This window comes from Asterias amurensis, chromosome 1, assembly GCF_032118995.1.
Source record: "Asterias amurensis chromosome 1, ASM3211899v1".
Lineage (NCBI taxonomy): Eukaryota > Metazoa > Echinodermata > Asteroidea > Forcipulatida > Asteriidae > Asterias > Asterias amurensis.
In genome coordinates, this window is record NC_092648.1 from 26216784 (window position 1) to 26230847 (window position 14064).

The 14064-nt window shown below is 38.4% G+C and overlaps 1 protein-coding gene across 12 annotated transcripts in view; it reads right to left on the bottom strand.

Moving 5' to 3' along the window:
* The window catches only part of LOC139934689 (uncharacterized), a 59170-nt gene that overhangs the window by 42152 nt on the left and 2954 nt on the right, over nt 1–14064 (bottom strand). For all 12 annotated transcript variants that reach the window (XM_071929068.1, XM_071929059.1, XM_071929109.1 and 9 more), the window contains 10 exons: nt 11225–11327; nt 10815–10879; nt 9406–9570; nt 8790–8951; nt 7639–7758; nt 5875–6012; nt 4576–4761; nt 3271–3441; nt 2079–2264; nt 265–441 (listed from right to left, as the gene is read on the bottom strand). In XM_071929068.1, coding sequence (XP_071785169.1) covers nt 265–441; nt 2079–2264; nt 3271–3441; nt 4576–4761; nt 5875–6012; nt 7639–7758; nt 8790–8951; nt 9406–9570; nt 10815–10879; nt 11225–11327 — 1473 coding nt within the window. The remainder of the gene's footprint in view (nt 1–264; nt 442–2078; nt 2265–3270; nt 3442–4575; nt 4762–5874; nt 6013–7638; nt 7759–8789; nt 8952–9405; nt 9571–10814; nt 10880–11224; nt 11328–14064) is intronic.

Genomic DNA, 14064 nt, shown 5'->3' on the forward strand with positions numbered 1-14064 from the left:
TAAATAAAACAACAAATCTGTGAAAGTTTGGACTCCATGGGTCATCAAAGTTACTAGCGAATAATGAAAAAATCATAACAATGTTTTTTTATGAGAAAACACATCACAAGGCCGGACGGCCGCTTGATTTGGGCTGTCGACCAACATCAACTGCCAATCTTTCACTGGGGCTGTAACAGGTTTTTACCCCTTCCACAGTCCTTGAAGATGAAGGCATGGTGATGAGCCTGGCTGTTAGAGCAATAATGAGCTTTCCCTTCTTACCTTCTCCTGTTGTGCAATCGAGATGAGCGCCCCCAACGCCTACAAACACGGCATGACATCCTCCGCAGTGATCTACTAAACATCTTGCATTTGGATAGAAATCGCAGGTTGCTTGTGGTGAGCAGACATCCTCGTAGGAGCAGTTTGCAAATGGCAGACCGACAGGACAGCCTGAACCTAGAAGAAGAACATTCCTCATCAAAGTCAGCATTTTATCACCTTCTACTATACTTGTTGTTTTCTATTTTGTTTTAAAGGCACTGGACACTTTCAGTAATTGGCAAAAAACAATCTCCTCACTTTGTGTATCTCAATATATATGCATAAAATGACAAACCTGTGAAAATTGGTTGAAAACCTGTGAAAATTGGTTGTTGGAAGTTCCAAGAGAGTAATGTAAGAAAAAACAGCCTTGATGCACAAGTTGTGTGCTTTCAGATGCTTGAATTCGAGACCTCAGCTAAGGTCTCAAATTCAACTCAAATATTTTAGTGAGAAATTACTACATGACTTCAGAGGAATCCGTTTCTCAGAATGTTTTATACTATCAACAGCTCTTCAATGCTTGTTACAAAGAAAGTATTTATGCTTACAATTATTTTGAGTAATTACAAAAAGTGCCCAGGGGTGGATTTCACAAAGAGTTAGGACGAGTAACTCGTCCTAACTTAGGACTAGCCTTAAGTTTTTGATAGCCTTAAGTTTTTAACATCTCGTAAGTCCTAAGTTAGGACTAGTTCTAACTCTTTGTGAAATCGACCTCAGTGCCTTTAAATGAAAATATTGACTAGTTCTTACATAGAAAATTCTACAATAACGCATCGATGCACTATTGAAAAGTTCTTATTCGATCAAAATCAAATCAGCTGTAAACACAATCTTTTAAAGGCAGTGGACACTATTGGTAATTGTCGAAATCCAGTCTTCTCACTTGGTGTATCTCAACATATGCATAAAATAACAAACCTGTGAAAGAACTATGAAAGAAAAAAACGCCCTTGTCACACAAAGTTGTGTGCTTTTAGATGGTTGATTTCGAGACCTCAAGTTCTAAACTTGAGGTCTCGAAATCAAATTCGTGGAAAATTACTTCTTTCTCGAAAACTATGGCACTTCAGAGGGAGCCGTTTCTCACAATGCTTTATACCATCAACCTCTCCCCATTACTCGTTACCAAGTGAGGTTTTATGCTGATAATTACCAGTAGTGTCCACTGCCTTTAAAGAATCTTAATTCTGGCATTAGATCAACAACATGTACCATATATTGGACTCACATAGTAGGCAACTTGCTCAAGGACACAAGAGTCATGACCAAGATTCGAACCCACACTCCAGTAGCAAGGTTTGGCTGCACGTTACATAAGCAAACACGTGAACGTCAACGTCAACGTCAAAAAAATCCATTGTTTCTAGGTCATGTGTCACCATTTTGGGTTTATTTCACACTCACATTTGATGTCTGCACAACCGGACGTACCTGCTGCGAAAAAATTTAAACTCCACGTATGCTAGATTTTAACAACACAACTTGATGATGTTCCAGTTCATGTTGCTCGCGGAACATGCAGATAACCCCTACCTATAGACCGTTATCACAGTGTGGTCATCTTGATTTTACTCCACTCTAACTCATTGTAACCAAACTGAGGCTGGACGAAATAATAGTCTGGTGCCTTGTTTGCGCAATGAATGTTAGTATTCATTCCTGTTATGGAAACAGGGAACATGACCAAGATGGCGACAGAGTGATAAAGGACTAACCATTAAAACTTTGTATCAATGCTCTAAACCGCTCGGCCATGAAAACCTTACCTGGATCACAGTTTACGCGATCACCCGAAACGCTGTAGAACTCAAAGGGAAGCATCATGGGTACGTCTAATTTGACACAAGTAGCAGCAAGACACTTTGCCCTGGGATCAGATGGGCAGGTAGCATCAGCGCAGGGGTCCATGCCTGCCGGTATGTACTCCTGAAAACCATTAGGGCATCTCTTGGCTATCAAAAAAGAAAAAATGAACAGTTGAGTGAGTTACCTATTAACTTCTTCACATCTTAGATACTATATACATATACATATATATGAGTGCATCGCATTATCATCTTAAATTATCAGTGGGTGAAATCTGGAATGATCCATTTAACAAGGTGAAGTCGAGTGTAGGCGAGCATTTGAATCAACCTAGCTTTTTGGGGATCAAATTAAAGACACTGGACACTATTGGTAAATTGTCAAAGACCAGTCTCCTCACTTGGTGTATCTAAAAAATATGCATAAAATAACAAATCTGGGAAAATTTGAGCTCGATTGGTCATTGGAGTTGCGAGATAATAATAAATGAGAAAAAAAAACCTTGTCACACATAAATGTGTGCTTTCAGATGCTTAATTTCAAGACCTCAAATTCTAAACTTGAGGTCTCGAAATCAAATTCGAGGAAAACTACTTCTTTCTCGAAAACTACGACACTTCAGAGGGCGCTGTTTTTCACAAAGTTTTATACTATCAACCTCTCCCCATTACTCGTTACCAAGTAAGGTTTTATGCTGATAATTCTTTTGAGTAATTACCAATAGTGTCCACCGCCTTTACAACAGTACTTAAATTGAACCTGAAAATTGTTGTAGTAGAATATATATAGCAAGACTACCCAGGTCCAAATTCCAGTTGAACCTAGTTAAACTGGGTTTAACTGGAACTAGTTGAAACCAGTTGATAAACTAGTTAAACACAGTTAAAACCAGTTGGTTTCATATGGAAAATGGACAGACACCAACTGGTTTATAATTTAAACCTAGTTGAACACAGTTAAACCTAGTCCAAACCAGTTGGTTAATATGGAAAATGGACGAGTTTGGTCACTATCCAGTTGAACCAGTTGACCCCAGTTAACTAGGTTCAACTGGAATTTTGACCTGGGTAGAGATCTCAAAAGAACAAAATCACATGGTGTTACCCCAAACCAAACGTCTATATAGTTAAGAACATTATTAAGTATCTGTACCTTCACCACTCTGGCAGTCAACATGGAGCCCCTGAGCGTTCACAAACAGTGCATGGCAACCCCCACAACGAATTGGAATACAGCGAGCCATAGGGTCGGCTGAACACTCCGCAACATCACACGGGTCAACAAGACAAGTTGCCTCCATAATGCCAGGGGGGCATTTCACCACTAAAAACAATCATGAGTAAATGTATACAATTTTATGTTCTTCTCTATAAACAAATGTGACATAAATCGTTAACAAATACCCAATTTTTTTTTCGCAGAGTGATAGAGGTGTATCTGTTGATCACTATCATAATTTTTTTCTAGTCATGGGGCTGTGAAATGTTCCATATAATCAACTAGTAGTAGTGGCGTGCCGGGGCCTAGCGGATAAGAGCACCAAAAACAAGCCCTTGTGTTTCTGATCAGCAGAGTGTGGGTTCAAGTCCAGGTTGTGAAATTTTTGGCAAGACACTTTAGTCGAAACACTTCCGTTATTGGATGGGACATAAAGCCTTAGTTCCTGTGTGTTGTGAATGCATGCAGGAAGAACTTAGTTTTTATTTTATTTATTCTATGCAAGTCGCCAGACACACAAGCATGACAAGGCCTGAAGGCCACTTCAGGGTGTGGGCTACAATTATTTTTGCCAGGGGCTGTTTTGCCACCTACTCCTAGGACTGAAACAGAGTTACCCCTTTTACAGTCCATATACAGATGTAGGCTTGGGTATCATCAGTCAGAACCGAAGCCTGGCCAGTAGAGCAGAAAGCACTACCTCCCCAATTTTACGTAGCAAGTGTCACAACCGGGATTCGAACCCACACTCTGCTGATCAAACACCAGAGCTTGAATATTACGGTATATACCTTGTTTAGGCACCTTGAGCATACCTTTGGATGGATATAAAAATCACAGCTATATTACTCGGATGGGATTCGGACCCACGACCTTTACAATAGACCCCTCCCATGAAATATGTAAATTGCACATAGCGCGTGCGCACTAACGTTTTGGTTGGCAAAATGAGGGAACATCGCGCTGTTTTGTACACGGCCAATGGCTGCGTGACGCAGACGCGATTGCGCGTCTGCTTAGTGCACAACTCTATGGCGTTTGCCAACCAACAGGGTCTGTACGCATGCGTGAATGTGATGAGCATTTATTTCATGGGAAGGGTCCATTCATGAGCTGTCTTACCAACTAGACCATTGAGCTTTCTAGGTAGCTAGAGGCAGTTCGAATCCTTTATTTTAGCAGCGGCATTGCAACGATTTATAGCTTTTAAAAACACATTCTATTTATGATGACATTTACCTTCTCCTGAGGTACAATCCAAACGCATTCCTTGAAAACCCACATACACCGGGTTGCATCCTCCGCAGTGGTCCACTACACATCTCGCATCTAAGAAGAGTGGGCAGAACGCTGGGGAGCAGACTTCCTCATAGGAGCAGTTCATAAAAGGACGAGCTAGAGGGCAGGAGTTTGGCAGCATGGAGTCTGCAATGGTGATAAGACATGAACCGAATAACAGTTTATTTTGTTTAGATAATCTTCCCACCAAGGGAATTTGGTAAACTCCCACAAGGGATACATAAACACCAAGCTGCCAACCTCTCTCATACAAACATTGGTTTAACGTCTATCATTATGAATTACGCTAATTAAGAAATTGTTATTCAGTAACTAGAAGACAATATTTATTCTAGTCATTTTGAAATCAGCGGATAGCTGGGGGATTCGAACTCACAACCTTGTGATTGCAAGTCCTGCAGTCTAACCACTTGACCACAGTGACGGGGGGGGGGGGGGGGCCTTCATTGTGAAATTTTGCTTTTCTTGGCGTTATACCTAAATATCAACAAAGGACATGATACAAAATTTACATAATTGAAAGAACAAACTTAGAGCGACTAAGGTCAGAAGGTAAATAAAAAAGGAATTATAGGAGTTGTAGATATGAATAATGCCAGAATATCAAATCCCCAAAATCTCTTCTTTTATGTCGTCACATTTTCTTTCAGTATCATTATCATTGGTCATGCTTCGTCTTTGCTTGTTTTGTAATACTATAAATTTGTCTTACTGATTTCAAGCTTTTCTTGATGTGAGTATTGATGTTTCATTAAATTGATTTAAACTAATAAGTGGTCGTTAAGACTTCTTTGTTGCAGGGGTGAGAGTCATTACAACATAAGAAACTTGGATACAAAGTCAAGGGTATGTTGAAATGATGCCATTTCTACCTTTTGGTAAACTCTGGGGTTATAGATTCCATTGAGCTTTTGGAAACAGTATCCAAAGCACTAGAGAAGTAGACCAATGAGCAGGATTTCTTTATTTGTGGAAAACAAATATTGTCTGATTTTCTTCACCGACTGAATGACATAAAAAGTCTAATTCAGCCAAAAGTGTGAACAATCTCATCCCTGTTGTTGTGATGATCTCTTGTCATTTTATATTCTGGTTTATTTATTCACTGCACTGGTGGCCAAGCAGGCCGAAAAAGTTCAGTTACAAGTAGAAAAAGTTCATGTATGAAATAAAAAATATAGTTTAAATATGATATTTTTTTAAGCCCAAAAGAACTTACAGGAAAACAATCATTTTTACCTCTTGGCTCAGCACAGCATCCTCCAGCGCAGCATTTCATGGCTCCTGGACACTCATTATCCTCAATGCAATCATCACACATCTCATGATCAGAGGAACCTCCGTCAGACATTGGGCAGTACCCAGGTCTCGGAGTTTCTATGGATTTGGCAAAAATTAGATTTTCAAAAATACCGACTTATTGCGAGCTCATAAAGCCTCTGGCAGCAATGTGTAGACTTAAGTCAAACATAACTGACGATTCACTACTTCAGCGAAATGTCTCTACATGTAGAGACATTTTGCTGAAGTAGTGAATCCTCAGTTGTAATTGACCAGCCAAGCAAGTGTTCTTTTTTTATGAAGTCATTCTTAAAACCAAGTTTTCAAAGGAAAACATAGCACCCTACGCATTTAATGAGAGGAAAGATTTGGAATTAAAATAACACACTACATGTACGTGAATAGGCTGTGTAATTCCAAACTAGACTTGCTTATGAAATTCAAATCTGACATTCAAAGTAACAGAGGAAGGTAGTGTATAGCCTTAATATTAAATCCATCAATAACATTTTTGTAAACAAATCAACAGATACCAATGTTTACAACGTCTCTTGGGGGGTTTTCTTATTTAATTATATTAGTTTGGCTTTGAGTTTCGTATATCATGTTAGCTTCCTGGTATCTTGCCAGGCCCTTGAACTCTGTGTACCTGATTCGAATCCAGCCTCGGACTGCTGGGAGCCTAACAAGTGATTTGGTTTTCAGTCTGGTTCTGACTTAACCTGGGTTTCCCTATTCAGGGTTTTTCCGCCTAAAAATCTAAAATCTAAAACAAAACTTTTTCATTATCTTTTCTCAACGCGTATTCTCAGCCCTATGGGTCAGAGTGCTTGTTGAGTTTGAGGGTCCCTTGATTTCACAAACAGGAAAGATTGATATTTAAAGGCAGTGGAAACTATTGGTAATTACTCAAAGTAATTATAGCACAAAACCTTTCTTGGTAACGAGTAATTGGGAGAGGTTGATAGTATAAAACATTGTGAGAAGTAATGTAGTTTTCAAGAAAGAAGAAATTTTCCACAAATTTGATTTCGAGTCCTCAGACTTTAGAATTTGATGTCTCGAAATCAAGCATCGGAAAGCACACAACTTTGTGTGACAGGGGTATTTTTTCTCATTTATTGTTATCTCGCAACTTCGACGACCAATTGAGCTAAAATTTTCACAGGTTTGTTATTTTTTCTCATTTATTGTTATCTCGCAACTTCAACGACCGATTGAGCTAAATTTTTCACAGGTTTGTTTCTTTATACATATGTTGAGGACACCAACTGTGTGAAGGATAGTCTGCGACAATTACCAATAGTGTCCAGTGTCTTAAAAAAAATTAATATTAAAGGAACACGTTGCCTTGGATCGGTCGAGTTGGTCTTTGAAAAGTGTTTGTAACCGTTTTTTATAAAATGCATATGGGTAGAAAGATAATGTAAAAGTAGAATACAATGACCCACACAAACATGCCTCGAAATTCCACGGCTTTCCTTTTACATCGTAGACTAACACAGTCGACCATGACTCCCATAAATGGCCGACCGCGTTAGTTCGCACAGTAAAAGGAAGAATCATTGTATTCTACTTTTAAAACATCTTTCCAACCATATGCATTTTATAAAAAACGGTTACAAACGCCTTTTATAGACCAACTCGTCCGATCCAAGGCAATGTGTTCCTTTAATATTTAAAAAATATTAATAGATTGAAATCAACAAACAAACAGCTTACTTGTTTCACAGTTATCGCCCTCATATCCAACCATGCAGAGGCAAAAATAACCATCTTCCTCATTCTGTCCCTCAAAGCAGATTCCGTCATGTAAGCAGGGGTTGTGTTTTGCACAGTCAACTAGTGGGGAAAGTTATGCAAAGAGAAAGACACACTCAGCACCAGGTAGAAATGAAAGCCTTAGGTGGAACGATTCTTAGACAAGGGCCCAAATTCGTGGCTCTGCTTACCAGAGAATTCTGCGCTTATGGTCCATAGAGTCATGAACAGGGCTCTGTAAGCGTAGAAGTCGCGGTAAGCACAACCATGTAAAGCCAGTTATATTGGTATAATAAGCAGAAATTTTGTGCTTAGTAATGATTAGCAGGATACCAGTCACAAATTGTACTGTTGACAAAATGGTTTGGCTGGTAACCTTATTCTTGTGAGTATTTATATTGGTGAGTTAAGCTACTCTTTGTGTTTAAAGCAGTTCTGTGAATAATAACAAATAAAAACAACAAATTATTATATAACAACAAATTATTATATATTTCACAATAACTGTATCGATGTGCTTTACATTAGTGCCCTGGTCATTGGGCCAATAACATCCCTTTAATCTTTCTCAGCTCCCTGGGGAGTATACAGCCGTGAGCTGCAGCGGCGCTCCAAAGGCTTTTGCATACACAATATCAAACTCTACCCTCGCAGGTAACCATTTATACCATGTTGGTGAAGAGAAGCAATTATAGTAAAGTATCCACCACAGAAAACAAACCCAGTGTAATTGATCAGGCATGGAGTTACACGGAACCATGGAGGCCACGGCTTCTGTTGCCATGGTCTTAATCATAGGTTTTCATTTTTTTTTCAATACATGCCCTTTGCGAACTGAAGATGGACTTGCCACTTCAAAGAAGAAATTCCAAGCCTGAATGATGGACAATAAGATTGTCAAAAGGATGAAAAAATATATTGTAAGAATTGGCAAGTAAAAGTTTTATCAAGTATATAAATATAAATATTTCAGAGACAGGAATTCCAACTGTAATATTATGACTGGAAGGCAAAGTGGCAGTGTATAGAAGGAGGGGTGGGGTCAATTGTGTTACTTTTAAACAGACAAAAATGTTTGACAAATTAATTGGATTTTCATTTTTTAATCGTACATTCTTCAGAGCAGTTGACCCGATTGTCTTCGTCATCGTAAAACTCTGCAAAGCAACCTCCACAGTAATTGGGACGACATTCTGCCATCGGATAGGGTCTGCATTCTTCAAAATCGCAAGGGTTAGCAAAACACGTAACTTCCGGAATCCCCTCAGGACAATCTGAAACCAAAAAGGAGTAGTAGGAATTAAAATACAGATATGATTAAAGGCACTGGACACCTGGTAATTGTCAACGACCAGCCTTCTCACTTAGTGTATCTCAACAACATATGCATACAAATACAAACCTGTGAAAATGTTGACTCAATTTGGTCGTCAAAGTTGTGAGAGAATAATGGAAGGAAAAAAACACCCTTGTCGCACAATTTGTATGCTTTCAGATGCTTGTAAGCGAAACCTCAGCTGAGGTCTCAAATTCATTTCAAAAATTTTAGTGAGAAATTAGCTCTTTTTCATAAACTGCATTACTTCAGAGGGAGCCGTTTGACAGCTGTGTGACATACAGTTACTCCTTGAGACTACACAATTGCTGACTTGCAAACAATTGCTGAGCATTTCCACTGTGTTAAAAGTAGATAGTTGACGCTATAATCAGTAAAGCTGGTTTATTTACCAGAGAAACACTGGACTTCCTCTCCATCTAAGAAGAACTTGGGTTCACAGGTCCCACAGTCAGGGATTTTGCACTCAGCTCCGGATCCAGGAAATCTTGTACACTCCGGCAGCAGTAAACATAGGTTAACGAAGCATACCTGGCTGATAATGTAGGAGGGGCACTCTGGAGAGGAAAAACAGAAAAGTATTAGATTTTCTGTAATATTTTTGTAAAATCAACCTTTTAAAATTCAGCTTTTCATGTAATTTGTCCTCGCCACTCTACTCCTATTGGTTCACAGCCACACATTGTCTCTGAAATAGAAACTTTGATTGGCTGTTATTTTCCCGCTTCTTTTGGATCCTTTCCTCAATCCCTTTCCCCCTCTCTTTTTCTATAAATGGATATGTATTTGTTTGTACTTGTTTTATGCCTCTGAAGAAGGTCCGGTTTGGATCGAAAGCTAAGGCCATCTACCCTATTCATTATATATATATATATATTTTTATAGGCTTCGTGGCTTGTAGTGTTTTTTGTCTGTTTTATGATAGATAATAATTTTAAGTAAATTTTGTAAATTTGTTGTATAAAAGGTCGAAATGAATTTCCCATCGTGGATAATAAAGTGAATTGAAATTGAAATTGTATGCAATGAAAAAGCTGGGTCTTCATGAGCAACAGAGAACATACCCCATGTTGCGTTGTATCTTGTGCTATTTTTATTTCTGCCTGTTGTTACATTTTCATATTTGGTGGGTTTTTTTTTTTAACTTGTGTGAGCAAAGCAACTTCTTCTTTTGGAGAACAATAAAGTTTTCTTATGTCTTATATCGTAAGTCTTATCTAAGTCAGAAAAAGAATAGCAGTTTAATATTAACAACCTTAAAAATTGTTGGATAAAATACACTTGAATACAAAGTAAAAAGCTTGCTTAAAAACTAAGATGCAAAAGATTTCGCTGTACACATTAAGAGCTTAGTAGCTTAGAAAACAGAACTCAGCGAATGATGTACGTGTAGATCCCCAGTTGGAAAGTGTCTGCATAACTAAAAGTGAGACCTGTTGACAAAAAGGTACAAAAGATGGTCAAGAGGAGGTCCCTGATGGCAGTTGTTCACACACTTGCGCGAGCGTGAATGTGTTTGGAGGCGAATCTTGCGTACTGCTACTATTTTTCACCTCTGTGGCTAATTTCAGAATTTTATTGGTTGATCTGAATAATTGCCAAATAAACAATTCATGTGACCCAATTGGCAGCTGATGTGGCTGTGGCTTTGGCAAGCCTATATGCATGTTGGCAGAGTGATCACGCTGTAGCCATAGCCATGTTTGCAAGTCTATGAAGCCATGTCCACAGGTAGGGTTATAGTTTTGTAATGACCCAGCAAAATATTGTGTTTTTTAATCATGGTCAAGAATACATTTACCTGGACAAGTTGTCACACAACTCCATCTCCAATCCAGACTCCCTTCTGCCACCGAAACACACTCACTGTAAACCAAAGTAATAATTAGGGCCATGTCATGTTACAAAAAACAAATGTTTTCTCGACTGCACTTACCATGAGTCCCTATTGGATTTAATTTTGTCACAGAAAAGTACAGTATTTTTTTTTCCTCTTTTTTTTCCACAAAGGAAATTATTTATTCAAACTTAATTTAACATCTCCTCATTTGCAGTACTTAAACCCAACGAGTCCAACGAGTTTTAGTTAATTTTGTCCCCAAGATGGCCACCCATAGTCTTCCAGAATTGTTCTGCTTTAAAAGCTACATGTATCTTGGTCGTAAAATCACACCAAATACAATAACAAAATTGGTTATTGGAACAACTTACCAATTGGCACAGGGCTCATCAATTCTTAATCCAAGATTGTTACATACAGGGCGAGTATCCCTGGGGTCCCCTGGTCCCGACAATACCTGGGCAAAGCCTAGACCTACAAATGGGAGAAAACAAATCAATCAACAACTCATCATTTAAAAGCCATTGGACACTTTCTGAACAGAACAAAAATTAAAAGATCACAGATTTACACATAACTTACAGGTTTACAGAAGGTTACGGTGAAAGACTTCCCTTGAAATATTATTCCATGAATTGCTTTACTTTTTAAGAATACATTAAAACAATTATCAATTCTTGATATCGAGAATTACATGTACGTAGGGATTTATTTTAAACACATGTCATGAAACGGCGAAGCATGCGGAAACAAGGGTGAGTTTTCCCGTTATTTTCTCCCGACTCCGATGACCGATTGAGCCTAAATTTTCACAGGTTTGTTATTTTAGTTGTGATACACAAAGTGTGGGCCTTTGGACAATACTGTTAACCGATGTTGAGCGATTGCTTTAAGTTCATGTTTTACACTCTGCATGACTTGATAATGGAGAGAACCGAAAGTCCATTACAAAGTTTACTCAAACTGATTGGAGTCTTTTTCATTTAAATTATAAAAGTCCTGGCAAATTATTTTGAAAACCATTATGCTGTGATTTAAATTCTTGAAAAATATGAAAACAAATGCCCCAAAACTATAAGTGAAACTAATTTGTATCATGGTGTTTTTTAAGGCGTTTTCTTGTTCAGCGTTCATTGATTTCACATTGCAATTACTCGCTATCTGCTTGACTGGTTCCAGTATTAGTAATAGCATTGTGTTCCTGATAATACAAAATAGCATGCACATGACCAGTGAGCAGTGGTAGTTCTGAACCAGGGAGTCTATTCAGAGGCAGACTCCAATAACAACAAGTGTATTGTGAGTTAAAGGCGGTTGACACTATTGGTAATTATTACTCAAAATAATTTTTAGCATAAACCTTACTTGGTAACAAGTTATGGGGAGCTGTTGATAGTATAAAACATCGTTTTGTAACGCAGTTTTTGAGAAAAGTGATTTTCCACAAATTTGATTTCGAGACCTCAAAGCTAAATTTTGAGGTCTCGAAATCTGAAAGCACACAACTTCGTGTGACAAGGGTGTTTTTTCTTTCATTTTTACCACGCAACTTTGACGACCAATTGGGCTCAAATTTTCACAGGTTTGTTATTTTATGCACATGGTGAGATACACCAAGTGAGAAGACTTGTCTTTGACAATTACCAATAGTGTCCAGTGTATTTAATGCAACAGTTGAAGTCAACTCTCAGTGTTCACCCTCAAACCATAAAAAGGGGGGGGGGCAAAAAGTGGATTCACTTGACACTTGCAGGGGGTTCTGGAGGGGTTGGGGGTACACAACCCCCAAAAAGGTTCATTAGACCATTGAGGTAGAGGGGAGGGAGAACATCTGTCTATTATACTGAACCCTTACTAACTTAGGATTAACCTTAGGACTTAACGAGTTAGGTTCTGTATCCTCGTTAGTTGTCCTGAACCAATGCTAAGGCAAAAAAAAAAAATTATGCGTTGGCGTAACCCAACCTACCCTTAAAATACGGCCGACCCTGGATATTTTTACTTTTTAAAGGGAAGAAATTTCATGATTAAAATCTGTTAAAGACATAAAAATAAGATAAATGTCATCAAGAGTTTAAAAATATACTATAAAAACCAATGTTTTTGTTAGAAACCTGATAGGAGTAGGATAGACCCACCTTGTCCTAAAAAATTTAACAAAAACAAGCTTCAATACTTTGGTCACATTTCCAGAAGAGAGGGGGACAACCTTGAGAAGATCTTGATGCAAGGATGTGTTGTAGTCGCGCACGTGGCCGTCAAAAAATTCGTTGGACAGACGGAATCAAAGAACTCACGGGCTTAAATCAACAAACGTTGCTTATCGATCTGCACTGGATAGACAGAAGTGGAACTGCATCATAAACAGGGTCACAAAGGGTCAGCCATGACTCATAGGACCACGACGATAAAAAGTATTTGTTGTGTGAACCCTCTTTTCTTTTGTTATCTTGTATACTACCGGCAAAACAACAGAAGACATGTCATTTTTGTTGCTGGAAGGGGGCCCGTTATGCCAACATAACATTTTTGTTATGCCTAAGTTAGGACGAGTTACACTTCCTTCCTCCATGCACATCCTAACCCCAGGTAGGATTAGGCTATTCCTAGCGTTTCATGAAATCGGCTGCAGGTACACCAGACCCTGAAAACGGTTAAACATCCAGACTGGATGTATGCGTGCCAGTTTTATAAATAAAAAAAATTGTAAAAAGATATTGTGTCGGCCTTCTCTACTTCTAGAAACTACAGGGAGCCATAGTTTCTAGAAGTCGGCCAATACCATGCTAGCTTTCAAAGGCTTTACCTTATTCTTAGACCTGTTTTACTTGAAACCTGTGAATAAAAAGCGTAATAAAGCTGTATTTCCACCTCATTGACCTCCATAAAAAACCTAATTACACTTCCAGCATCGAAATATTCAGTTATCAATCATGGCCTCACGAAACTTGGGATAACTTTCCGTATGGCGCCACCACTTTTTTACTCATTTTTACAAAAAAGGGATATCTCATTGAGGTAAATTAAATTAGATACTATATTATTTCCTATCGAATGAAAAAGTGGTGGCGCCATACGGAAACTTTTCCGTTATCGCAACTATAGTCTCTAGACGTAATATAGACACAAACACAAATCACTTAGTGTCTTTATATAATGAGCCCAGCAGAAATGAAGGCAGAAACTGAAATTTTTCAGTGAAAAAGGGTGA